Consider the following 27,127-nt stretch of genomic DNA (forward strand, 5'->3'; position numbering starts at 1 on the left):
GTTGGATCTGATTTTAATAGCTAACATTTCGATGGCCATAATAAATAGATATGCCGATAATGGACAGACAATCTTGTTTTTCTCCTCTTGACAATTTAATACTTTCTAAGAAGTAGCCATTATTTACTATTTTACACCTAGTTTAACTATATATAACTTTAGCCCATTGTATAAGAGATTCTCCAATATTAAAATAGTCCAGGCATTTATATATAAATTCCAGTCAAACTTGATCAAAGGCCTTTTCAAAGTGAGCTATAAATACCAGGCTTGGTTTCCCAGATTTTTCATAGTGTTCTATTGTTTCCAGTACTTATATTATCACCAATGTATCGCCCATGTAAAAAACTGTCTGATTAGGATGAATAATATCCGACAATACCTTTTTAATTCTATGCGCTATGCATTTTGCTAAGATTTTGGCATCACAACATAAGTGTAAGGGGCCTCCAGTTTTTTAGGTGGACTGAATATTTATATATACCTTCTTGTTGAGTATGTGATAGTCACCATTTTTATTGGAGCTGTTAAAACATGTTAATAACGGTCCTTTGAGTACATCAAAAATATGTGATATACCTCAACTGGTATGCCATCCATCCCTGGAGTTTTCCTGGACATGAAGGCTTTAACTGCATCTTGAAGTTCCACTTCTGTAATTAGGCCTTCACATGAGACTTTTTGTATAGCTGTTAATTTTACACTATTAATATAAAAAACATCCTTGCAATTAACTTGAAATGGAGGAGACTGAAATGAAAACATATGGTTAAAGTACTTTGCTTCAGATGAGCATACACATACCTGCTGCGTTTTGGTCCTCCATAACCGACGACAACCGTGACAGAATCACCCACCAACTATGGACCAAGCAGCAGAGGAAGGAGCAGAAGGACTTCGAGTTGGACTGGCGGGAGAAGTGGACCTGGGAGGAAGTTCTAGACGGGGCCGGACCTTGGCACCAGGCTGGGGATTATCGCCGCCCGCAGTGGGAAATTGAGGCAGCCAAGGCAGAGAGGCGGAGGTACGAGGCCATGGACGCGCTGAGGGAGAAGCACGAGAGGCACCCCCAAGAAATGTTTTTGGGGGGTCACACGGGTAGTTTGGCTAGGCGTAGGAAGAGCCGGAAGCCAGCTACCCGTGGTTATATGGAGGAGCGTATGGGGTGGAGAGCGCTATGTTTCGCTGAGAAGCGCACTATCTCACCCATACGCACGCACAGTCCGGTGCGAGTTATTCCAGCCCCTCGCAGGTGCCGTGCTAGAGCGGGCATCCAGCCTGGTAGGAGGATGCCTGCGCAGCGCATCTGGTCGCCGGTACGCCTCCGAGGACCAGGCTACCCAACTCCCGCTCTACGCACGGCTACCATCAGGCCCAGTCTGCCCTGTACGAGCACCCCGCTCGTACAGGGCTACTAGTTCCATCCAGCCAAGGCGGGTTGTGCAGGAGGTAAGATCTAAACCGGCTGTGCGCCTCCATAGCCCTGGGTTTCCAGCTCCTGTCTCTCGTGCGGACCCGGAAGTGCGTCAACCCAGTCCGACTCGTCCTGTTCCCGCTCCCCGCACTAGCCTTCAAGTGCGTAAACCCAGCCCCGCCAGTCAACAGTCGTCGGAGCTGCCCGCCAGTCAACAGTCGTCGGAGCTGCCCGCCAGTCAACAGTCGTCGGAGCTGCCCGCCAGTCAACAGTCGTCGGAGCTGCCCGCCAGTCAACAGTCGCCGGAGTGGCCAGACTGCCCTGAACTGCCGGAGTGGCCAGACTGCCCTGAACTGCCGGAGTGGCCAGACTGCCCTGAACTGCCGGAGTGGCCAGACTGCCCTGAACTGCCGGAGTGGCCAGACTGCCCTGAACTGCCAGAGTGGCCAGACTGCCCTGAACTGCCGGAGTGGCCAGACTGTCCCGAGTTGCCAGACTGCCCAGACTGTCCCGAGTTGCCAGACTACCCAGACTGTCCCGAGTTGCCAGACTGCCCAGATTGTCCCGAGTTGCCAGACTGCCCAGACTGTCCCGAGTTGCCAGACTGTCCCGAGTTGCCAGACTGCCCAGACTGTCCCGAGCTGCCAGACTGCCCAGACTGTCCCGAGCTGCCAGACTGCCCAGACTGTCCCGAGCTGCCAGACTGCCCAGACTGTCCCGAGCTGCCAGACTGTCCCGAGCGGCCAGACTGTCCCGAGCGGCCAGACTGCACCGAGCGGCCAGACTGGCCAGACTGCCCCGAACTGCCAGAGTGGCCCGACTGCCTGGAATGGCCAGAACCGGAGCCACCTCCTGATATAGGTGGGTTGGGGAGGGGGGGGTGTATCACAGTGCCGTCGTTGACGGCAGCCACCCTCCCTTCCCTCCCTTTAGTAAGGGGAATTTTTTTGTTGTTGTTGTTGTTTGGGGTTGTTGTTTTTTTGTTTTTTGTTTTTAAGGTGCTTCCGGGGTTAGCACCTTTAAGGGGGGGGGGGGGTACTGTCACGTCCTGGCCAGTATAAGGGTTATTTAGTATTGTAGTTTGGTCAGGACGTGGCAGAGGGTATTTGTTTTATGTGGTTCTGGGTGTTGTATGAGTTAGGAGGGCATTTGATTTAGTATTCCGGGGTTTTGGGCACTGGGTGAGTTTCATGAATTCTATGTTGAGTCTAGTGTGTCGTTTTCTATGTTTGGTTAATTGGGGTTGGGACTCTCAGTTGAAGGCAGGTGTTGTCTATCTGCCTTTGATTGAGAGTCCCATATATTAGGGTGTGTTTGTGTTTGTTATTTGTGGGTGATTGTTCTGTGCTTAGCCTTGTGCCTAGTCAGACTGTTTTGTTGTTCGTGGTTTCGTTTTTTTTGTTATTTTTGTATATTCATTTTGGAAAGTAAATAAACATCCAGATGAGCATACACATACCTGCTGCGTTTTGGTCCTCCATTTCCAACGACAACCGTGACAGCTTCTTCTTTCAAAATAGTGTTTGGTGAATCATGGATGACTGTAATTTGTAACAAGTTTCTGTAAATTCATTTCTATGTTCCTATGAAGATTAAAAATATGTTGGGTAAATTCTTTCCATATTCCATCCAGTTCACTTTAAAAAATCTATATATATTACACTTGATCTTTCTTGAATAAGTTCCTCCATTTCTTTTTGTTTTTCCTCAAACTTATTCTGTGCCACTATGTTAGTTTTTATTGCTATCTAGCTGTACTGTTAGTTCCTCTATTTCCTTTTTTAGGATGAACTCTTTTGACCTAAATTGTTCTTGTTTTAAAGATGAGTATTGAATTGCATGGCCTCTAAAGGCACATTTAAAAGTGTCCCATACAATAAGGGGATCTGCTGTGCCTATGTTATGTAGAAAACCGTAAGTAATACATTTTCTGTCTTGGTTTATTTAAAATGTCCAATATCCTGACCCTCGTGGAAATTCTGTAAGAGTTATGTGTATACCAATTACTTGATGGTCTGACCTATTATTTCTGTCTCCTATCAACACTCGTAACCTTTGGTAAGAAAGTAGTCAAGACGACTAGGGGATCAGATCTCCAACAACAGCACGTTTACACTGCTCATTCCGTGAGTAAGCGAATGCTCCTACCACTATCTCTCCCAAGCATCTTCAACCGGTATTTTGGCTTACTGCCCCGCATACTACTTGTATCCACAGCGCTAACTTGCAAGTTGGTGATCTCCTGCTTGTTTAGTAAAGTGAAGCCAGGCTCCATGCAGTGAGTAAGTCCTCTGCCTTCTCTCTGTTTATCATACTGGTGCATGTGTGATCAAGTCTGTGTTGCTTGTGTGTGCTTGCCATTTCACTGGCAGAGCTTGTTTTTGGGAGGCAGAGAGTGGATTTGAGTACGAACTCATTTTAACTCACAACAAACTTGTAGCCTGGCTTATAATAGATAGAAAAACGCTGAAATTTCCCCAAAAACACTTGACAAGAACTCTTACAAAGGAGACTACCTCGAAAACCAATCGAGGCACAATAACATTTTAATCGATGGAATTGAGGATGTAAAGACTGAAACTTGGCATGACACAGAAGGCCAAGAAACTTCTGGCAGATCAAGTCAAACTGGACCCTAAACTCATCGAGATGGAGAGGGCGCATAGGAATGGCACTTTCTTCCCCGATGGACGGCCCAGGTCTGTAGTGGTGAAAGTACTCAGGTTCAAAGACAAGGTGGAGACGCTCTGGAGAGCCAAGTGCCTGAATGGAACCAAAATCAATGAAGACTTCTCTAAAAAGGTTCGCCTCAAAAGAATGAACTGCTGTCACGACTAATTGAAGAACGAAAAAAGGCAACATCGCATACCTGAAGTATGATCAGCTGGTCGTTCACCCCCCCTCTCGTAGGCCTATGGCAAGTCACTCCACTATAGTCCACTGATTTGACACACACACACCCACATATACTGTACATAAACATATTGAATCTACTTTGTTCATGTGTGTCATCTAAACTCATTACCAAAAACACACATTGCTCTAAATGTCATAACCCTCTGAAGTCTTCAGTGGTGTTACGTGGACTGTGTCAATGTGTATTCCATAGGATGTGCACCCCTATTGATAAAACCAACAGAAATGTATGGTTGTATTGGACATGTGAGGCATGCAATTCTATCTTTCCGTTCCACTCTGTGGATGAATCTGACTGTGTATCTCTCTTAGTTGGGCAGGATATCAACCATGATAACATGTTCTTTAACTCATTAGATTTTAATGAAGCAAATTATAAATATCATGAATGTGTTGATTCAGATTCAAATTTCTTGAAATTTACCAGAAATGAGTCTATCGCTTGTGATTACTATAATGTTAAGCAATTTAACAACTTGTATAGCAGTTTATCTAATTCCAAGACTATCTTATTTTCTACCTTTCATTTGAACGTTTGCAGTCTTCCTAAAAATCATGACCATCTTGTTCATTGTGTCTTCGCTCAGACATGAATTTTCCATTGTTGCCCTTTCAGAAACATGGTTGACTGAAGAGACAACCATGCTTTATGACATGTCTCCTTACAATAATGTTCACCACCGTAAAACATCAAGAGTGGAAGGAGAAGTGTCCATTTTTGTTCATAAAAGTTTTCAATTCTTTGTAAGAGAGGACCTCGCACTTACATCTGATAACATTGATGTTGGATCTCTTTTCATAGAAATTCCCTCCTGTTCATTTTTAGGTGGTAAAAATGTGGTAATTGAATGCATCTATCGGCCACCTGATTCTGACATTGGAAGTTTCATTGGTATCCTTGGATTTGATTAATAATGAAGATAACATTTGTTTTCTATTGGGTGATTACAACATACAGTAAATGTATTTAAAAGTGAGAACCACTCACTGACATCAGATTTTTTTGAATACTTTATACTCCAGTTATCTGTTTCCCCTCATCTATAAGCCCACAAGAGTGACCAGTTCATCTGACACCCTTATTGATAATGTTTTTACTAATTCTTTGAATAATGTGGCTAATACAGGTATGATTTATACTGACATTTCTGACCACTTTCCAATTTTACACTTTTCTTTGGCAGCTGGAAATGAACAGTTGAGAATGATTAGTAGCATTAATTAAATGTGACCTGTTTCAGGAAACTAGACGTATGTCGCGGGTCACTACTTCACAGGAGAGCATTTTGAAAGTACACTTTTTTTAATCAAAATGCGTTTTTTGGCAGAAATGCCTTTTCTAACGTGCACTTTCATGTGCCTTAATAACAAACTTGTATGCCATCTGTAAATATGAATACAATTGTTAAATTACGAGCCTAGTTGGTTTAGCCACAGAAAAAATAAGCAACCTTCCCACTAGCCATGATTGGCTGAGATAAAGAGTGGGCAGGACATGCCGAGAGATGAGTTTCGATTGGTCTGCCATATAGCTTGCTTCTGTCTATTTGAGCTGCTCAGTATGTCAGTATCCTGTTTAATGCATCTTTTTTTAAATGTATTGTGTTGTTAAACTGCATAAGTGTTGCGGAATTAGTGGAATTGGAATTAAAATATGATAGCTAAGGAGATGGAGAAAACACCTGTCTCCGGATTACATTTTCAAACTAAGGGCGGCCATTGCATCCGACACGCGTCCATCCATGAATGATGTATACGGGTTAGACAGTCTAGCTAGCTATATTTTCAGATATTACACATTTCTAACTTTGACAGAAATTGGTTTCATTTCAAAATAAAGCATGCTGTTAGCTAGCTAACGTTAGCTGGATGGCTCGCTAGCTAACATTACGTGTATGATCTTATTATTCATATCTCAGAGCTATTTGCTTGGCTAGCTATAGCCTAATGTTAGTTAGCTAACATTGAACCAGGTTGGTTAGCTACCTGCAGATTCATGCAGGGTAGTAATGTCATGAGTTGGGATTATGGTTCATTGTACAAATAACATCTTAACAAATAATTCCACTAATCAAGTAACCATTTCGAGTGCATTCACAAATTCAGTCTGGCCATCTACTCCGATTTCAGAGCACTCTTGTCTGAGTGTGCCATAGCGCAGAAGAACTGATGAATATACGAACACTCAACACCTGTTGAATATGGCCGGTGTCCGTAAACATCTGCAAAAAAGCGTAATTAAATTGTTGCCAGCAGCACATTTACAGTCACCAACACACTGGATGACATGAAAACAGCCTAACCAGCTCTGCTAGGTTGAATAAAATTGTCAGAGTGGGTTGTTCCAGAATGATTCTGGAAACCTTGGTTTACAACCGGTCTCAAAAAAGCCTAAGTTAAAAAAAAAAACAATTTGTATAAAAGGTTTCTCACAAATCCCTCTCCCCTGAATTCTGCAAATTACAAAAAGTATAAGAACAAATTTCCTCACCTACTTAAGATATCCCCCAAAATATATTTTACCAAAAAATTCCAAGAATCCTTAAATCTTATAAAATCAACTTCGAAAATCATCAATCGACTGTTGAATAAGATAAAGGGATCTATAATTATTCCATTTCAATGTAATGTTGTAAATAAGACCTATAGTGATCCTGATGTTATTTAATGTCAATTAAATAACTTTCTTGTGAATGTGGGTTCCTCTCAGTCCCCCCAAAAAGAGAGAACTGATGGAAATCCCTTGGATTACATTAAGGGACATTTCCTTTCTCTGGTTCAGTTTGATCCTTCTGATGTAATGGAGGTAATTGGTAGAAATCAGCAGCAGGTCATGATGAGATTGGTGTCTCTTTGGTGAAATCAGTGTCTTCCTCGATTACTGAGCCTGTAACATATATCTTCACCAAATCTTTGCAAACTGGTATTGTTCCTAAAGATAAGAAAATTGCCAAAGTTATCCCCCTCTATAAATCTGTGGATCCAAGATATTTTACATATTTTCGCCCAGTATTAGTACTACCATGTTTTTCTAAAATCCAACAAAAATTGGTGTGTAATAGAATGTTGAAACATTTAAATCAACACGTTTTTCTATATTCCATATGAGCACCAATATGGTTTTCATAAAAGTACTCCACAGATATGCCTCTTTTTCAACTTGTGGATAAAATCGTCCGTCTTGTGGATAAAAAACGGCCGTCGTCGCAATGAGACCAAGGTGCAGCGGAGGATGTGTTCACCATTAGGAATTTTAATAAACGAATGAACACTATACAAAAAGAAAACCAAAAACGACCAGAAACAGTTCTGTCAGGAAATACACACTAAACAGAAAACAATCACCCACAAACCCCAAAGGAAAAACAGGCTGCCTATGTATGACTCCCAATCAGCAACAACGAACTACAGCTGTTCCTGATTGAGAGCCACACACGGCCAACCAAAGAAACAAACCAACATAGAAAAATAAACATAGAACGCCCACCCATGTAACACCCTGGCCTAACCAAAATAGAGAACTAAAAAACCCTCTCTATGGCCAGGGCGTTACAAGACCTTAACAACAATGAATATGCTCGTGGTATCTTTTTAGATTTATCCAAAGCGTTTGATCATGAGATAATACATTCTAAATTGCTTATAAACTGAGCAAAAAAATAAATGTTCCTTTTTCAGGACCCTGTCTTTCAAAGATAATTTGCAAAAATCCAAATAACTTCACAGATCTTCATTGTAAAGGGTTTAAACTCCGTTTCCCATGCTTGTTCAATGAACCATAAACAGTTAATGAACATGCACCTGTGGAACGGTCGTTAAGACACTAACAGCTTACAGACGGTAGGCAATTAAGGTCACAGTAACGACAACTTAGGACACTAAAGAGGGCTTTCTACTGACTGCAGATGTGGCCAGGGAAATAAATTGCGGTGTCCGTACTGTGAAAAGCCTAAGACAATGCTACAGGGAGACATGATGGACAGCTGATCGTCCTCGCAGTGGCAGACCACGTGTAACAACACCTGGACAGGATTGGTACATCCGAATATCACACCTGCGGGACAGGTAAATGATGTCAACAATAACTGCCCGAGTTACACCAGGAACGCACAATCCCTCCATCAGTGCTAAGACTGTCCGCATTAGGCTGTGAGAGGCTGGACTGAGGGCGTGTAGGCCTGTTGTAAGGGAGACGTCACCGGCAACAACGTCACCTATGGGCACAAACTCACCATCGCTGGACCAGACAGGACTGGCAAAAGGTGCTCTTCACTGACGAGTCGCGGTTTTGTCTCACCAGGGGTGATGGTTGGATTCGCGTTTATCGTCGGAGGAATAAGTGTTACACCAAGGACTCTACTCTGGAGCGGGATCGATTTGGAGGTAGAGGGTCCGTCATGGTCTGGGGCGGTGTGCAGGCAATCTCAACGCTCCACCTGACATGACCAATCCTCCTCCCTCATGTGGTACCCTTCCTGCAGGCTCATCCTGACATGACCCTCCAGCATGACAATGCCATCAGCCATACTGCTCGTTCTGTGCATGATTTCCTGCAGGACAGGCATGTCAGTGTTTTGCCATGGCCAGTGAAGAGCCTGGATCTCAATCCCATTGAGCATGTCTGGGTCCTGTTGGATCGGAGGGTGAGGGCTGTGGCCATTTCCCCCCAGAAATGTCTGGGAACTTGCAGGTGCCTTGGTGGAAGAGTGGGGTAACATCTCACAGCAAGAACCGGCAAATCTATTTTTATTGACTTGGCCAAAGCTTTTGATACGGTAGACCATTCCATTCTTGTGGGCCAGCTAAGGAGTATTGGTGTCTCTGAGGGGTTTTTGGGCTGGTTTGCTAACTACCTCTCTCAAAGAGTGCTGTGTATAAAGTCAAAAAATCTGCTGTCTCAGCAACTGCCTGTCACCAAATGCGTACCCCATGGCTCGATCCGAGGCTCCATGCTCTTCTCAATTTACATCAACAACATAGTTCAGGCAGTAGGAATCTCTCATCCATTTATATGCAGACGATACAGTCTTATACTCAGCCGGCCCCTCTCCGGATGTTGTGTTAAATGCTCTACAACAAAGCTTTCTTAGTGTCCAACAAGCTTCCTCTACCCTTAACCTTGTTCTAAACACCTCAAAAACGAAGGTCATGTGGTTTGGTTTGAGGAATGCCCCTCTTCCCACAGGTGTTATTACTACCTCTGAGGGTTTAGAGCTTGAGGTAGTCACATCATACAAGTACTTGGGAGTATGGCTAGACAGTGCACTGTCCTTCTCTCAGCACATATCAGAGCTGCAGGTTAAAGTTACATCCAGACTTGGTTGCCTCTATCATAATCACTCCTCTTTCACCCCAGCTGCCAAAGTAACCCTGATTCAGATGACCATCCTACACATGCTAGAGACATAATTTTTAGATTGGCAGGTAAGGGTTTTCTCGAGCGGCTAGATGTTCTTTACCATTCGGCCATCAGATTTGCCACCAATGCTCCTTATTGGAAACATCACTTAACTCTACAGAGGAGTATAAACTGGTAATTTCTGTATACCCGTCGCAACACCCACTGGTTGATGCTTATTTATAAAACCCTCTTAGGCCCCACTCCTCCCTATCTGAGATATATACTGCAGCCCTCATCCTCCACAAACAACACCCATTGAGCCAGTCACATACTGTTAAATGTCCCCAAAGCACACACATCCCTGGGTCGCTCCTCTTTTCAGTTCGCTGCAACTAGTGACTGGAACGAGCTGCAACAAACACTCGAACTGGACAGTTTTATCTCAATCTCTTCATTCAAAGAAAATACTCAATCATGGACACTGTTACTGACAGTTGTGGCTGCTTTGTGTGATGTATTGTTGTCTCTTTGTGCTATTGTCTGTGCCCAATAATGTTTGTACCGTGTTTTGTGGTTGCTACCATGTTGTTGTTATGTTGTGTTGCTACCATGCTGTGTTGTCATATGTTGCTGCCTTGTTATGTTGTTGTCTTAGGTCTCTCTTTATGTAGTGTTGTCTCTCTTGTTATGATGTGTGTTTTGTCCTATATTTATATTGTATTTATTTTTAATCCCAAGCCCCCGTCCCCGTGGGAGGCCTTTTGCCTTTTGGTAGGCCGTCATTGTAAATAAGAAGTTGTTCTTAACTGACTTGTCTAGTTAAATAAAGGTTAAATAAAATACAATATAAATAATGATCCACTTTGAAATTATGTAGTGTGTCCAGTGGGAACTTTCTAAAGGGGAGGAAATAGGGAAAGACTAAGACTAACCTAAGAGTCCTAAGGAGTGGAACACTAAGTAGAATGGAGGGAAGGAAACCCCTCTAAAGAGCCCAAAGTAAGGCCCTCTAAAAATCATAGATACTATATGTGGTCCTAATGGAATTTGAAGTATAGTCACACGTGCCTTAAGAAGTGAACTAGACCTTAGGAGACAATAAGTGACACACTAAAGAAAGAAACATCCAAAGTAAGGCCCTAAGTAACATAAATATGTGTAGTCATTTGTGTGTTTTTCTTGTCCCAAAGTTGGTAAATTTCCCCCAAGCCTCAGAATTATATATTAAACTATAGATTCACTCAAATAGTGTAAAAACATATTTCTAAGTTTTAGTTGAGGAGGGAATAATTACATCAGTCAGTGTGTCAGTCAGTACAGAGTTGGTCTATAATGGAGTAAACCACGATACGGCTCAGATGTTTTTGAATAGTATTAGCATTGACATTATCATGCAGACAGTGTAGCTAGCCTAGCGTACCCTTCCCTCACAGACTCTGGCGTTATCATCAAAGGGCTGGCCTCCCGCTGATTGGCTGGTGGATAGGGGTCAACTCAGCAGTGTCCTACTCCTCTTCTGATTGGCCGGCTGAAAAGAAAAGTTCGCCAGGGAAGAGGCTGAGTCATTTGAGGCAGATACCCATCGGCTACACCTGCTTTTTCCTCACCCTTTTCCAATTGAAACAACTTTTAAATACAAACGGAGCTGTAGTCTTTTCAAACTTTTCAAACTTCAAAACCGTTGTTCAGACGACCTTCAAAAATAAGTTTGATTTAGGTAGATTTTTCCCACACATTTTTTGCGATTGATTATAGTCAATTACACTGTATGATCAAAAAATGTATTAGTTCAATTATATGTGTGTGTGTGCATGCATATGTGTGTGTTTCTGGGCATTTTGTCTATTACCGTATGTTTGTGTGCACAAGGGAGCATGTGTTTACCCCCATATATCTCTCAACCTTTCTTCTTCTCCAAGTCTTTGAAATTGAAATGATAAAGGGAATTAAACATTTATTATCTCGGCTACTTAGCATGTTGCTGTCTCTGTGCCTAGTATGGGTCTCCCATTTACTGAGCTGTTTTCAATGAGGCTCACTGATGTGGGAATGAACTGTATTGGATCAGGGACTTGAGAGAATGGTGTTCGATTGGCAAGCAAATCAATGGTAATCTTGTCTGAGAGAGAGAGAGAGAGAGAAAGAGAGAGAGAGAGAGAGAGAGAAATTCTCTTAGCTCAACCTGTGGCACAGTAGTACTGAATAAAACACATGCTATTGATATTGCTTGGCCATTTCAATAGCCTGAAGCTTGGAAAGTTTTGATATTCATATACAGTGGGGTCTCTTGATAAAGATGAGCAATAATGACTATATAAATAATTAAAATACTTAGTTACGCTATACAAATGCTTAGAGAATGAGATTTTGTTTAACAAGTAATACTTTTCTCTCAAAAAGGTAGGGGTCAAAATTGACACCTCTAAAGATTCTTATAAATAAAGTAGTCAAAAGTATAGCATTTGGTCCCATATTCCAAGCACGCAATCACTATGTCAAGCTTGTGACTACAAATTTGTTGGATGTATTTTCAGTTCATTTTGGTTTTGTTTCAGATAATTTTGTTGTAAATAATTGTTTTTATTGTAAATAAAGGGGGTAGCTGGATGTTCTGGCTACACAAAGTGTCCTGGTTGAATAGGGAAGAATACACCTACTGCTTTCATACAGGCTAACCAGTTAGGTGTAGGACGACAGGCTAAGTGCTAGCTACTGCTGTCAACCAGGCTAACCAGCTAGGTCTAGGATGACAGGGTAAATGCAATCTACCACTGTTAGCCTGGTTAACTAGCTAGGCTTCGTTGACATGCTACATGCTGGCTAACACTATTACCCTGGTTAACCAGCTAGGCTAGGATGACAGGCTAAATGCTAGCTCCCATTGCTAGCATGAGTACCTGCCTACCTGTCCCTTGGAAGACTGCAGAGTGACATTAGTGTCCCCATTTCCCCTCTAAGGACAAGACAGTCCAACACGAACATTGACCGTGCACAGTAAATCACTTGGTGTTGAACGGTGGCGAATTAACATGTAGAATCGTTTAGAAATTCGAAAAAAATGGCTGATATTCTATGGTCAGAGGCAATATCACGACCACTCTCTGCACAACCACTGTGCACGGCCGACGTTCTTGTTGATCTGTCTTGTTCTTAAGTCACAACCATCTTCATTTGAAGATGGGGTGGGGAAGGTGACAATGCTAGTTGCCTGTGTGCATATTGTTTCACTGCCACAGTTTTGCTCTCATATGTGTAATTTGATGACGTTCTCACTACTAATTGTCATCTTTGTCTTGTTCCTAATAGTTCCTCCTGTGCTGTCGGTACTACAGCAGGCATTCAATGCCACAGCAGATTACCAGGAGTCAGTGACTTTCACCTGCGTCACATCAGGATCCCCCGACCCCGAGGTCACCTGGCACAGGTACAGTTAGCCCCCGACACACTACGTCACGGTTGTGTTCATTAAGCACAAAACGGAAGAACACAGAGTAAGCATTACCTGAACTTCAATAAGAAACCCTTGTTTTTGTGTTACATTGCAAAACGATTTGCAACCTTGTGACCTAATATACATGATTAATGTGTCCTATTCATACATCTAAACTTCTTCATACACTTGTGGCTTGGCAAACCAAATGCAATCCACCCATTCTTTGACAAAACTATTAGCCAACCAGACCACTAGCTCAACCACATTTGGGGTATGTTTTGATTCATATTATGGCGATGTCAACAACTGTAGTCTGGTTTATACAGTTGGAGTCGGAAGTTTACATACACCATAGCCAAATACATTTAAACTCAGTTTTTCACAATTCCTGACATTTAATAAGTAAAAATTCCCTGTTTTATGTCTGTTAGGATCACCACTTTATATTAAGAATGTGAAATGTGAGAATAATAGTATGGAGAATGATTTATTTCAGCTTTTATTTCTTTCATCACATTCCCAGTGGGTCAGAAGTTTACATACACTCAATTAGTATTTGGTAGCGTTGCCTTTACATTGTTTAACTCGGGTCAAACGTTTCAGGTAGCCTTCCAAAAGCTTCCCACAATAAGTTGGGTGAATTTTGGCCCATTCCTCCTGATAGAGCTGGTGTAACTTAGTCAGGTGTTTGTAGGCCTTCTTGCTCGCACACGCTTTTTCAGTTCTGCCCACACATTTTCTATAGGATTGAGGTCAGGGCTTTGTGATACCTTGACTTTGTTGTCCTTAAGCCATTTTGCCACAACTTTGGAAGTATGCTTTGAGTCATTGTCCATTTGGAAGACCCATTTGCGACCAAGCTTTAACTTCCTGACTGATGTCTTGAGATGTTGCTTCAATATATCCACATCATTTTCCTCACACATGACGCCATCTATTTTGTGAAGTACATCAGTCCCTCCTGCAGCAAAGAACCCCCACAACATGATGCTGCCACCCCCATGCTTCACGTTTGGGATGGTGTTCTTTGGCTTGCAAGCTTCCCCCTTTTTCCTCCAAACATAACGATGGTCATTATGGCCAAACAGTTCTATTTTTGTTTCATCAGACTAGCGGACATTTCTCCAAAAAGTACGATCTTTGTCCCAATGTGCAGTTGCAAACCGTAGTCTGGCTTTTTTTATGGCGGTTTTGGAGCAGTGGCTTCTTCCTTGCTGAGCGGCCTTTCATATCCACCCGTTTTACTGTGGATATAGATACTTTTGTACCTGTTTCCTCCAGCATCTTCCCAAGGTCCTTTGCTGTTGTTCTGGGATTGATTTGCACTTTTCGCACCAAAATACGTTCATCTCTAGGAGACAGAACGCGTCTCCTTCCTGAGCGGTATGATGGCTGCATGGTTCCATGGTGTTTATACTTGCGTACTATTGTTTGTACAGATGAACGTGGTACCTTTCAGGCATTTGGAAATTGCTTCCAAGTATGAACCAGACTTGTGGAGGTCCACAATTTTTTTTCTGACGTCTTGGCTGATTTCAAATCAAAATCAAATCAAATGTATTTTTATAGCCCTTCTTACATCAGCTGATATCTCAAAGTGCTGAACAGCAACCCAGCCTAAAACCTCAAACAGCAAGCAATGCAGGTGTAGAAGCACGGTGGCTAGGAAAAACTCCCTAGAAAGGCAAAAACCTAGGAAGAAACCTAGAGAGGAACCAGGCTATGAGGGGTGGCAAGTCCTCTTCTGGCTGTGCCGGGTGGAGATTATAACAGAACATGGCCAAGATATTTTGATTTCTTTTGATTTTCCAAAGAAGTCAGGCAAAGAGGCACTGAGTTTGAAGGTAGGCCTTGAAATGCATCCACAGGTACACCTCCGACTTGCCAAAACTATAGTTTGTTAACAAGACATTTGTGGAGTGGTTGAAAAACAAGTTTTAATGTCTCTAACCTAAGTGTATGTAAACTTCCGACTTCAACTGTATATCACTGTTACAGACTAGTGCCTCCTTCAATGTCCCAATGTTCTAAATGACACACACGCATACTAACACACACACACACTCTTCACAAGCCAGTGCTGTCGACAGACACTGTAAACGATGACATCGCGTTGACACTGTGACATGGCCTTCTAGAGTGTGCCGCCATCTGGACCGTGTGTGACATTAGTCATACCTGCATCAGTAACATGTTTCATCTAACACACTCCTAACACACTCATTCATTCATACAACAGCTGTTGCATATATCCTGAACCTGAGTGACACACTCATTAGCATGGTGTTAGAAGCTATAATAACAGGGTTGTGTTCATTAGGCACCAAATGGAAGAAAACAGTCTGAAACAAGGAGGAACCACTTGGGCTTGTCCAATGAGAAATGCAGATGTTTCCTCCATTGCAAAACGCTTTAAAACACTTTTCATTGTATGCCCTAATGAACACAACACTGTTATCCTGTTACAGATGTAGGATCTTAATTTGACCAGTATTGTCGTAGCAAAATAATCTTGCAGCAACGGGATTTGAACGTTTAGTCCACAATGTTGCTTGTCTGGTGGTTAGGCGATTAGGTGGACAAAACTGAAAAGTGCAATACTGTTCCTGTATGTTAGTGAAGGTTTTCAGTGAATTTATGTAAATCATAAAACTCATCTGCAACAGATCCTACACCTGTAACATTTTGGTAACTTTCGTGAGTTAATGGCTTGTTCTGCCCTCTTCACAGCAAGACAACAACCCTCTTTTCTGTTTCTAGATCTGTGTTTCCCAACCTCTCTTTCGCGAAAGCCTTTCCAGCCTTTCCTGTTATTTTGTATATTCCAGTGCTAGCACACCAGATTCTTCTGGTCAACTAATCATCAAGCCTTTGATTAGTTCAATCATGTGTGCTAGTGCTGGAAGAGATGTAATAAGTGGAGTGGCTAGAGATACTTGAGGAGAGATTTGGGAAACTTTAGGAGGTCTCCCAAATGTGCATTCATATATATGATGCTCTATCAAATGCTAATACAGTTGTGTGGGAGGAATTCATAAATGTTGTGAACATGTCAAAGTTAATTTTCAAGTTTCAGAAGAAAAGTCTGAACTGTGCCATGCATATAACCTTTGGAGTGGCTCCAAATATAACAGTTTTTGTATTGGCTGTGGGAAGGATTTTGACTGACCATTTTTTTGGTCCCCCGCCTCAAATTCACTCTTGTAATAGCTTTTCTATCAATGGGAGAGATGGAGTTTTAATTGGCCATGTAATTACAGAAAGCAATTGAAATGTTAAATCTAGGTTTATCCTGTGAAAATGATATCTCGATGTGCCTCGCCTTGCACCACTGGCTTGCCTAATTGCTCCATGTAGACTGTCACACTGTATTGAGTTCAAATAAATGGTTTAGAAAGCTATGGTTTTTAACCATCCTGACCACCAAGCTTGACTCTGTACTGTGGCCGCATGTGATCACATCATCGTACACTCTTAGAAAAAAAGATGCTTTCAAGAGTTCTTCGGCTGATCCCCCTTGAAGGACCCTTTTTGGTTGCAGGTAAAACCCTTTTGGGCTCCATGTAAACCCAGGGTTCTGCATGGAAACAAAAATTGTTCTACCTGGAACCAAAAAGGGTCCTAACTGGAACCAAAATGGTTTGTCCTATGGGAATAGCTGAATAACCCTTTTGGAACCTTTTTGTCTAAGAGTGTACTGCCCTCTTTGTTCCACCTTGAACACTACTCCACACTGACCACAACTCAACCCTGACCGTCACTCCATCCTGACTGCAGCTTCACGCTAACACTTTGATCATCGCTCCACACACTGACCACAGGTCATCACTGACAACAACTCAACTCTGACTACAACTCCACTATGTCCATTGTGTTCTCTTCATCATGACAACTGCAATCTGACCACTGTGCCACCATAACCATACCCCCCTCCCTCCCCCTCACACTGGTTTGCAAGACTACACTAATAACCATTCTGGTATTAATGGTATTAAGGAGCAAGAGGACACCTCTTTCTTTCTCATCTTCTTTCTCTCATACACCCTCCTTCCCCTCCTCCCTCAGTTACATTTCCTGTTGTGGCGTGTGGTGTTTCCACCTGGCTGGCTGGTTGTGCCTGCTTTCAATCAGTCATAGACTCTGATACGGCCAGTGTAATTTCCTGTGCCTAGCGCGCTGCCCGCTCCACAGACCAGCTTGTACGTACACACACGCACAGTTCTTCATTTCCTCCCTGGCTCCCTCCAGCCTTATTACTATACCTCAATGTTTCTCTCAGTCCACTTTCAATTATCCTCCCTCTCTTTCGCTCTCTCCTTGAGAGACGGAGTTTTAACATCATTATAATGTGTGTGGGGGATGTGTGCATGTGACAGAAATTTATTTTGAAATGCAGTAAAGCTATTTTATGCTTATCGTATCAAGGTGGTGGTGGGGGGGGGGTGTTTGTGTCTGTGTGCAGGCATTAGGATATACATGTTTTATCTCTATGTTTGCATTTGTGTGTAGTTGAATTGGTTGTGCACCTCTAGCCTATATGTTTTTATGTGTATTGTACAAATTAATCATCACTACCTGTACTGTATCTCTGTACACAGGAAGGGCCAGCAGTTGGAGAGGTCAGAGCAATATGTCCTCAACACCATGGAGGCAGGCAGGAGTACCCTGACCATCCGCAACATCATCCAGGGGGACGGGGGCGACTATACCTGCCGAGCCACCAACAAGGCCGGGGCAGAGGAGAGGGAGCTCTTCCTCAAAGTGTTCGGTGAGTGTAGCAGCATGTTCTTCGTGGGCATCCATACTTATGTTATGACATTCTCAAATTTAAGTAAACATGTCAAATGGTCTCACGTCACATAAAATAATTACAACCAAAATATAATGTCCTTCTCAGCCATCTTAATGTTGTCATGCTACTGTACCTGGATTGTATCTGCTTTTTTTATGTTGCTTCGACCAGAAAAACAGAATTGGACCAAGAATTCATGTCATTTTAGCATACCCATTTACTTTTGCCTATAGAAATCAGTAGGCACTATAATAATCTACATGTTTCCTGTGCATTATAAGCAACATAAGCTACATATTCCTGAGTATTACCAAAGATTTTTTATAAATAACCCAAGATAGAACACAGCCTGTTGTTTCCAATGAGAACAAATAAGTCATAGTGAGCAGAACAAGCATGGAGGGGGGCAGAACCAAGAACAGGGCTCCCCAAACCTGTTCCTGGAGAGATACCGTCCTGTAGGTTTTCACTCCAACCTTTTTCTAGCGCACCTGATTCTAATTATTAGCTGGTTGATGGGTTAGTTACAACTGGAGTTACAGCGAAAACCCACAGGAGGCTGGCTTTCCAGGAACAGGGTTGGACAGCCCTTTTCTAGAATGTATTTCCATATTTCCGTTAGGGGGAACACATACTCTGTGAAGGGCACGTGTGTAATAACTATATCCACCCTTATCCATGAGAACATATGCATAATGTCGGCCAAAATCCATTTTGTTCCATCTTCTCCCACTGCCGGCCACTGGGCTTCTCCTTATCACCATATTTGGCATTGAGTGGAAACGCCAACCAGATGCTTCACAATTATACATCCGGTGAGATATCTGGCTCATTGTTCTATCTGTGGTATTATTAATACATATTGATTTGAATATAAGGTGTTTCATCTTGAGCGCAACAAACAGCCAATTCCTATTCACCAAGGAAAAATATTATTTCAGAGGAAAACTTTCACCATACAAATCAAATCAAAGTTTATTTGTCATAGTGAAATGCTTACTTACAGGCTCTAACCAACAGTGCAAAAAAGGTATTAGGTGAACAATAGGTAAGTAAAGAAATAAAAACAACAGTAAAAAGACAGTGAAAAGTAACAGTAGCAAGGCTATATACAGTATTGAGGTTATAAAAGTAGTGAGGCTACATACAGGCACCGGTTAGTCGGGCTGATTGAGGTAGTATGTACATGTAGATATGGTTAAAGTGACTGCATATATGACTATGCATACACTTGCATACAGTTGCCACTACCTCAACCAATCATCCAACAACTTGAATCTAATACAATTCCGGATGGAAAAAAATGCATCTAATTTATTGTACAGTCGGTGACACCCTGTTCATAAAAGTTTACATTTATATTTTCATAAAGCTGCCAGCATATTTCCTCCTTGATTATTCAGATGGAGCTCTTTCCTCTTTATGAAAATATATGGAGATTTGTGCTCTAGTCATCAAGATCCTTTCAAGGCCAAGGCTCCGGTTGTTCTTCAAAATGCACATTTTAAATTAAGAAGTTAGCAGAGGGCTTGAGTTTTGTTTCGCAAAGTGCGGCTTGAAACACAGTTGTAAGATAGTTTTATTACACCTGACAGTTGAGAGAGCAGGGGATGAAGAGAAGAGAGGTTGGTGTTGCCCGCAGAGTGCTGCACTGGCCAACATCTGGTCTACCATGAAACATCAATATACTGTATATACAGTGGTTCCTCCTTTAAAAGTTGCGTCATACTGCAACACACCTTGTGGGCTGCTGCAGCATTCTATGGCATGTTATTCAATTGTCAGCCATTTTTTATGTTAATGCCGGTTAGTGCTAGTTTGACCACCAGAGGGCATCTTTGAGAAGCATTTGATAGTCTCCCATATTGGCATTACTAGAGAATTTAAAACCTTTTTTGTAATAACATAGTACATGGGATTGATTTTAAGAAATTTTGCTTAATAAATTTGCTTAATATTATGGTGTTTCTATTCCGAGAAAAACGAAACCCTCCGTATGGATCCAAAACTAAATCAACATCTGCATTTTGAAAGAATATTTGTATCATTATTTTATTAACGAAAGCATAAAGATGCTGATGAAGAAATACAGTACTGAACAGTATACGCTTTTACATTTGGATAATAAAGCATTTAAAGAATTTTGAAGATATAAGCAACCTGCATTTGTTTATTAGGCTATTGTACAGGCTGACAAGTAAACATAGCCTACAATACATACTGTAGTAAACATGGGAAAGTGCCTAATTCCTTACATAAGGGAGAGCAGGCCATGTCTGTACTAGAGAATGCAGGCACGCAGGAGACCGTGGTTCAATTCCCCGAGATGGGAGGAAGGAGTAGGCTGTCCTTGTAAATAAGAATTTGTTCTTAAATGATTCTATATATGTTATTTCATAGGCGTGATGTCTTCACTATTATTCTACAATGTAAAAAATTAAGAACAATCCTGGAATGAGTAGGTGTGTTCAAACTTTTGACTGGTAATTGCTTAATTTATCTGATTAATATTATGGTGTTTCTATTCCAAGAAAAACGAAAAACCCTCTAGGTTTCCATTAGGATGGAACGGAAAATACGGTGCTTGTAATGAACACGAGGGGAGACAGAGAGCTGGGTTCAAGCGCAGGGCGCAGCTGGTGTTTATTGCAAAGGACCACAGGAGGAGGCAGGTAGCTGTGTCCAGGGGCAGGCAGAAGGTCATACACAGGGGGTCCAAAAGGGCAACAGTACAGGCAGGGAAAAGGCTTGTACCATAGTCCGGGAGATCAGGTAATAGGTATATAACAGGAAATACGATAGGCTAATGTACAGGCAGGGAATAGGCAAAAGGTGTCGTTAGTGAGGCAGGCAAAAACTATCATACACGAGAGAAGTAAATCACGGGAAAAACAGAGCTCTGAAAGACGTATGTCACAAAACAAGCAATGCCTCACAGTGATGTGATGCAAAGAACTGAACTGCACCCTAATTTTCTAATTCTAGTCTAACCAATACCCACACGTAGATTCAGTGAAAATAAAAATCTCATTGATTTATCAAGACCAGTCCCCATGCTTGTCTCAGAGCAGCGCGAGACAATGCTGAAATCTTATTGTTTCAAAAATCTTATTACTTCAAATCATATTGCTTCTAACTTCAATATGCTTTTTTAAAATCAGACCTACACCGTTTTTAACAGCACATTACTCAACACTAGTGAGACTCATTTCACCTATGGTAGGCCTACAGTATATCTAAAAATATTTTTTTCAATTAATATTTTTTTCTCCACCAATAATTACATTTAGAGGATTGGAGGATTCTAAATTAATATCGAAGGGGCATTTTCTGTTAGGATCTGTGAGAATATCTAAGGGTCTTTTATATAATTTTAAATGTATTAATAATAATAATAATTGCTTCGTTTAAAAAGTAATGATATTTTGGAGATTTAATTTTCATTTAACCTAGAGTGAGTGAGAAAAAGGCAATTCTTGAACATGGGGTGAGACATTCTCACTAAAGCCAGTTTGTTATTTATAATGATTTCTTTCTGGAGAAACCTAACTTGATTATTTAGCAGACATCACATGCTTATATTCAGTCAACACATATATCTTAAGAATATCATGGAATATAATTGAACATTTTCGTTTCTCCATGCTTGTCTCAGAGCAGCGCGAAACAGTGCTGAAAAAGATGTCCACAGTGGGAAGGCTATTTATAACAATATTTTGGAGATTATTTTGATTTCAGAAAAACGACAGTGAGCAATTGTAATCTTTATAAAGTCCAAAATATAGCCATAATATTCTGTAGTTTCGACCCAATGATTCGTCTGACAAACAAAGACTTCGCGTCCTGCAGGCCCAGGCATGGATCAAAGCTGGCGAGACATTCAATGACGTCATCTTCACAGACTAATCGACCGTGGCCCTTGAGCAATGTGCTCAAGCCGAGTCCCAAGTATCCGCTCAAACTCCATGTGTGGGTGGCAATTTCTCGCCAGGGACCAGGCCCATATTCGATTTTTTGATGGTAAGTTAGGCTATTTACAAAGCGAAAAGTATATAAAATATTGTAGCCTACACCTCACCAACTGTTATGTGTTCCAAAATAATTCACTCTTGTCTCCTTTTTCAAGTATCATGGCTCGAGATTTCCTTGAGGAACAAATCATCAAGACATAGGCTGGACCCTATGTCAGAGAGGTGTTTCTGGGACCACATCGTTTCTTTCAAGGTAGGATTATAGCAATATTTTGTTACGTTTAGGCCTATTTACATGTATATTTCTATTATTGTACCAAATGTTGGCTGTTAGGCTAAATATTTTTTTTTCTTCTCCAAATGCAGACAATGACCCAAAATACATTGCCGCCCGAGTTTGCATTACAAATGAGGGCATAAACTGGGTCAAGACGCCAGCAGAGTAAGTAGAGCTTTATGTAGTTAAATAAAGGTGAAATAAAAATAAATAAATAATATCTAAAAATATTTTTTTCATCTCTACATGTAGGTCTCCTGACTTAAACCTGATCAAACTTGTTTGGCATCAACTGAAAACATTCATCCGTAACTGCCAAGCCGACAAACAAAGATAAACTGGTCAAGGCCATCAAAATGTTTTGGCTAGAGAAATTGACGATACAACAATGCAACAAATACATTGATCATCTCATCAAGGTTTTACCTGTGGTCATGGAGCTGGGTGGAAGTGCGACTAAAATGTAGTTTAAATAAACATCCGCATTTGAATGTATTTTTTCTTGTTATTTTATTAACGAAAGCATAAAGAAGTTAATGAAGAAATACTGTACTGCTGTTTTGAGTTAGAAATGTAACACTTTAGAGTACTTAAGCATCAAATACATTGCAAGTTGAGGGATTTTCACAACAGTAGCCGGGCTTTAAAAAGTATATTGTCCTGCTAATAGGAAATACTTGCATGATGGGCTACACCTGCTACAGTACACTTCTGAAAAACATGTGCTTGAAAACCTGTTTTCAAAATGCCTCCAGTTGTCCATCACTACTGTAAATAAAAACACAGCATCTTGCTTACATCTTGTTTACATTCTTTATTGTAACCACAATGTCACAAAAAATTTGTATCTACCTTTCCAATTACTTTTAGTTTGAGATTTACAAATGTGCGCTTTTCATTATTAGTTACATTGTTTTAGACTTTTTTTCTTTAAATGATTATTTTATGTAGGATGCTACATTTTTGACCAGTTGCAATTGTAAGTAGGCCTAATAAAGAAAATCCTACTTTTAGAAGGCTGTTAAGACTCATAGCCTACCTCAGCCAGTTAAGTTATTTTATATAGGTCTAGGCTCCGAAGAAATAGACTCCAATTAAGCCCTCTCGTTGTTTGTAAAGTCAAATTAAAATGAAGATTATGGTTGAAATGAATTGCTCGACTGCTGTAGGTTTTATCCATCTGTTGGTGTGCAACACTTACGTAACAAGTTAGCTATATTTTCAGCACCAGCCACTGTTCACTTCCTATTGATTGTACTGCGGTTCCCAGTTGTTTTTTAAATGTAACCTTTATTTAACTAGGCAAGTCAGGTAAGAACAAATTCTTATTTACAATGACGGCTTACCACGACCAAACCCGGATGACAATGGGCCAATTGTGCGCTTCTCTATGGCACTTCTAATCATGGTCGGATGTGATACAGCCTGTTTTTGAACCAGGGACTGTAGTAAAGCCTCTTGCACCGAGATGCAGTGCCTTAGACCACTGTGCCACTCACGGCCAAACCCGGATGACAATGGGCCAATTGTGCGCTGCTCTATGGCACTTCTAATCATGGTCGGATGTGATACAGCCTGTTTTTGAACCAGGGACTGTAGTAAAGCCTCTTGCACCGAGATGCAGTGCCTTAGACCACTGTGCCACTCGCGGCCAAACCCGGATGACAATGGGCCAATTGTGCGCTGCTCTATGGCACTTCCAATCATGGTCGGATATATGCTCCCTGCTTATTTCATTACATTATTATGCCGGTCTCAGAGCAAATAGCCTGGATTGTTACTCCCATCTCGTTCCTCACCCTCTTCCACCCGTCATTCTCCCCCTGAGTGGCTTGCTTGTGGGCGTGCTGGCAGGATATGGCAGCACCTTCGGTTATGCGTCAAGTATTCAGCATAGCAAGTTTGTATGAAGGTCTGGTTATTCACAGGCAAATAGTAATATGCTCTTAACCGCTCTGGTGACAAACAAACTTTGCTGCCCTGTTTTCAATCATCCACATGGCTGGGAGAACCTCTTCAGATTAATGCAGATGAAGGGAGTTAGATATGCATAGGAAGTGTAGTGTACTGTTTTTTTTCTTCTGTATATATGAATTACAAATCAGCCTTTACTTAAATCATGTTTCTAGTCTATTGCATAGTTACAATAAGTAATCATTGATGTCACAGGAGCAGGAGTGGTAAACACGATTGAAGTGTATAATTGTAACACATACATGCAGACACAGCACAGCAGTTTGATACACCTGGTATTGGATATGACTGAAAAAAAACTGCCTAAATAGCGATTTTCGTAAATTAACTTTATGACAAAAAAATATGCACAATCGTTTGTCTCTACTGACATATTCCTCTGAATTATACATTTTTTGCTTGACTCGTTATGACATTATTACTTACATTTGCTTCCACCTTAAAGTTTTGTCAGCCATCTTTACTGAAGAAAGTCACCAGCGACGGGTGGCTTGCGTCAAATTCGTCATTGGAACCACTGGGTATGATTGGTCAAATATAAACCTTGAGACCCAAATGCATAATGAGTGCTCTAACTCTCCCTTGCGGTGGTCTGGAGCAATGAAGCCGTGACGCTGGGTACCGCTAAGTCCCAGGGTGTAAGCTCACAACTTTTAAAGGAGGAACCACTGTAGGCTATATTGAAATGGGAATCTAATCTTCATGTTAAAAAACTTGAAGCAAAAGCTTATTTTACAGAATAATGTGTATAAGAGAAGACCTTGATGAAGGTATTGGCTAAATGCGTTGATTTTAACAATAAAACAAACTTCCATTGTGCTACCAAGAGTCGCTTAATATCTTTTCATCTTCAGCTTGCTCCACTGAACAGTTATTTGTCTATAAAGGAGAAGACACACTTGCACAGAATTTACCATCTCTTATACCTGTTGTTCAGAAGCTTAAGCCCAATCCCATATCATATTGATAAATACTATCATATTTCATTTGAATGGGGGTAAGCAATTGTTCATCCTTTACAGCAACTTTCCCACCCTGGAGTTATTGTATGAATCATAGGCCTCATCTGTGTATTGCTGCTTGGTTCCCACTAGGGCCTCTGGGTGTAAATAAAAAAGTGTTGTAGTACTTGATGCAGGTCTCAAGGCCGTGTTTGAAAGTATTTAGCTTACCTTGAAAAATAAATATCCACCAAAATATTAAATTACTTGTCATTTCTGTCGAAAGATAATTATTTATGCTTCCATTTTTGGCTCTTCAAGGACTAATCTAATTTAACTATTAAGACTATCAATTAAGAAAGTAATTGATTTTGTGTGTGTATGTGTGCGTGTGCGTGCGTATGTAGACGCATGTGTGTGTGTGTGTTGGTGCATATAGGCATATGTGTGTGTTCGACCCCGTTACGTGACAAGCTCTAAATCCCCTTAGATGGCTCATCCACCCTAAGGTTCACTCTTTTTGAAATTACAAACGACTTCTTCATCTCGCCGAGACAGTCTTAAAAACCAGACACACTTTAGGCCTATTTCTCCATTCACTTTCATTTCTTCACAGTTTTACAGCTTTACTCTACTTTACTTTACTTGTACAGGTTGTCATTTATTTTTTATATACATGATTCATATTGCACACTATTTGCCCATGACACGTGACGTTCGAGCGCTAACTTAGACAGCCATGTCTGAGAGAGTGACTTAACGGTGAGCGGACCTCTACACCACAGCCACGGTTCCCCACTCCTTAATGCTGTTTATCGGGGGTGCTCAGCATAAAAAAAAATGGTTTGTCTGGAAAAAAAACGTATTTTGCAGAGAAAAGGAGGAGTATAGGTGTTGTGAGAAAGAGGTTGTAAGGGAGTAGGGAGACTTAACACAAAGTCCTGGTTGTCTGTCTGGTTGTCTGGTTGTCGGTCTGGGCACGGTGTGGACAGTGGACTCGAATGTACCAAGGACTACTTTTTCTCGAGGCTATAAACTGCGATGCACACCCCTTCTTTCAGAAGTGGAAAAGTATGATTCTGAACAGAAGATTTAGATCGTATGGCCTCAATAGTCAAGCCCAAAGTCGTTCATCCTCCAATACATGGTGTTAGCCCTATGCGTCTCCTGTCTAAAATTATTGTCTTTCTCTTTCTCCCTATTTCTCTTTCTTCATTTCACTCTGACTCCTTATCTCTCTCTTTCTCTCTTTCATCCCCCCTCTCTCTTTCCCTCCTCTATCTCTCTTGGTCTCTCTCCTGCTCTCCCTCTCTCTATTTCTCTCTCCTGTATCTATCTTGGACTCTCCCCCCTTCTCCCTCCCTCTTTTTAAATCTCTCTCTTTCTCTCTCTGTCCCTCCAGTCCAGCCACACATCACCCAGCTGCGTAACGTGACGGCGGTAGAGGGCAGCGCCGCCATGATCTCCTGCGTGGCTGAGGGGGAGCCGCTCCCTGAGATCTCCTGGAGGAGAGCCAATGATGGTCAGAGCTTCGCCGATGGAGACAAGGTAACCCTAGGCTGTCACCTGCTCTTATTTCCATCCCCCTTTTCATTGTATGTTGCCTACTGTTGCACTCTACTGGTACCCGTATCACCCTCTCTAGACACACACAGTCACACGCAAGCAAGTAAGCACACACACACAGACACACACACACACACACACACACACACACACACACACACACACACACAAGGTTGTCCCTGCTTTTACTGTCCACCTTCCACTCACTGCACACTGCCTACGGTCACACAAAGTACCGTCCTCAACCCTCTCTCACCCTTTATTTCTTGCACAGACACACATGCACAGACCAGATGGCCGGTATTAACAAAGAGCACGTCTGAGGAGAATGCTCACCTTTGAGGATGGATGTGACTGCGTCATAGAATAATTCTCAGTACTGAGACATTTTTTGTGTATACGTTTTGTGGGCCCAGTAATTCCAACATCTCCTTCCTAGAGCTCTTTAGAGGCACTACGTTATATCCACCATGCAATAAGGTATATGTGAAGTAAAAGATTG

General features: G+C 41.6%; 1 protein-coding gene across 3 annotated transcripts in view; it reads left to right on the forward strand.

Moving 5' to 3' along the window:
* Nucleotides 1-27,127, forward strand: part of LOC115195911 (neural cell adhesion molecule 2) — a 446,035-nt gene that overhangs the window by 347,901 nt on the left and 71,007 nt on the right. For all 3 annotated transcript variants that reach the window (XM_029756255.1, XM_029756257.1, XM_029756256.1), the window contains exons 6-8: nt 12,978-13,095; nt 17,703-17,872; nt 26,462-26,607. In XM_029756255.1, coding sequence (XP_029612115.1) covers nt 12,978-13,095; nt 17,703-17,872; nt 26,462-26,607 — 434 coding nt within the window. The remainder of the gene's footprint in view (nt 1-12,977; nt 13,096-17,702; nt 17,873-26,461; nt 26,608-27,127) is intronic.

Source organism: Salmo trutta, chromosome 6 (genome assembly GCF_901001165.1).
Source record: "Salmo trutta chromosome 6, fSalTru1.1, whole genome shotgun sequence".
Taxonomy (NCBI): Eukaryota; Metazoa; Chordata; class Actinopteri; order Salmoniformes; family Salmonidae; genus Salmo; species Salmo trutta.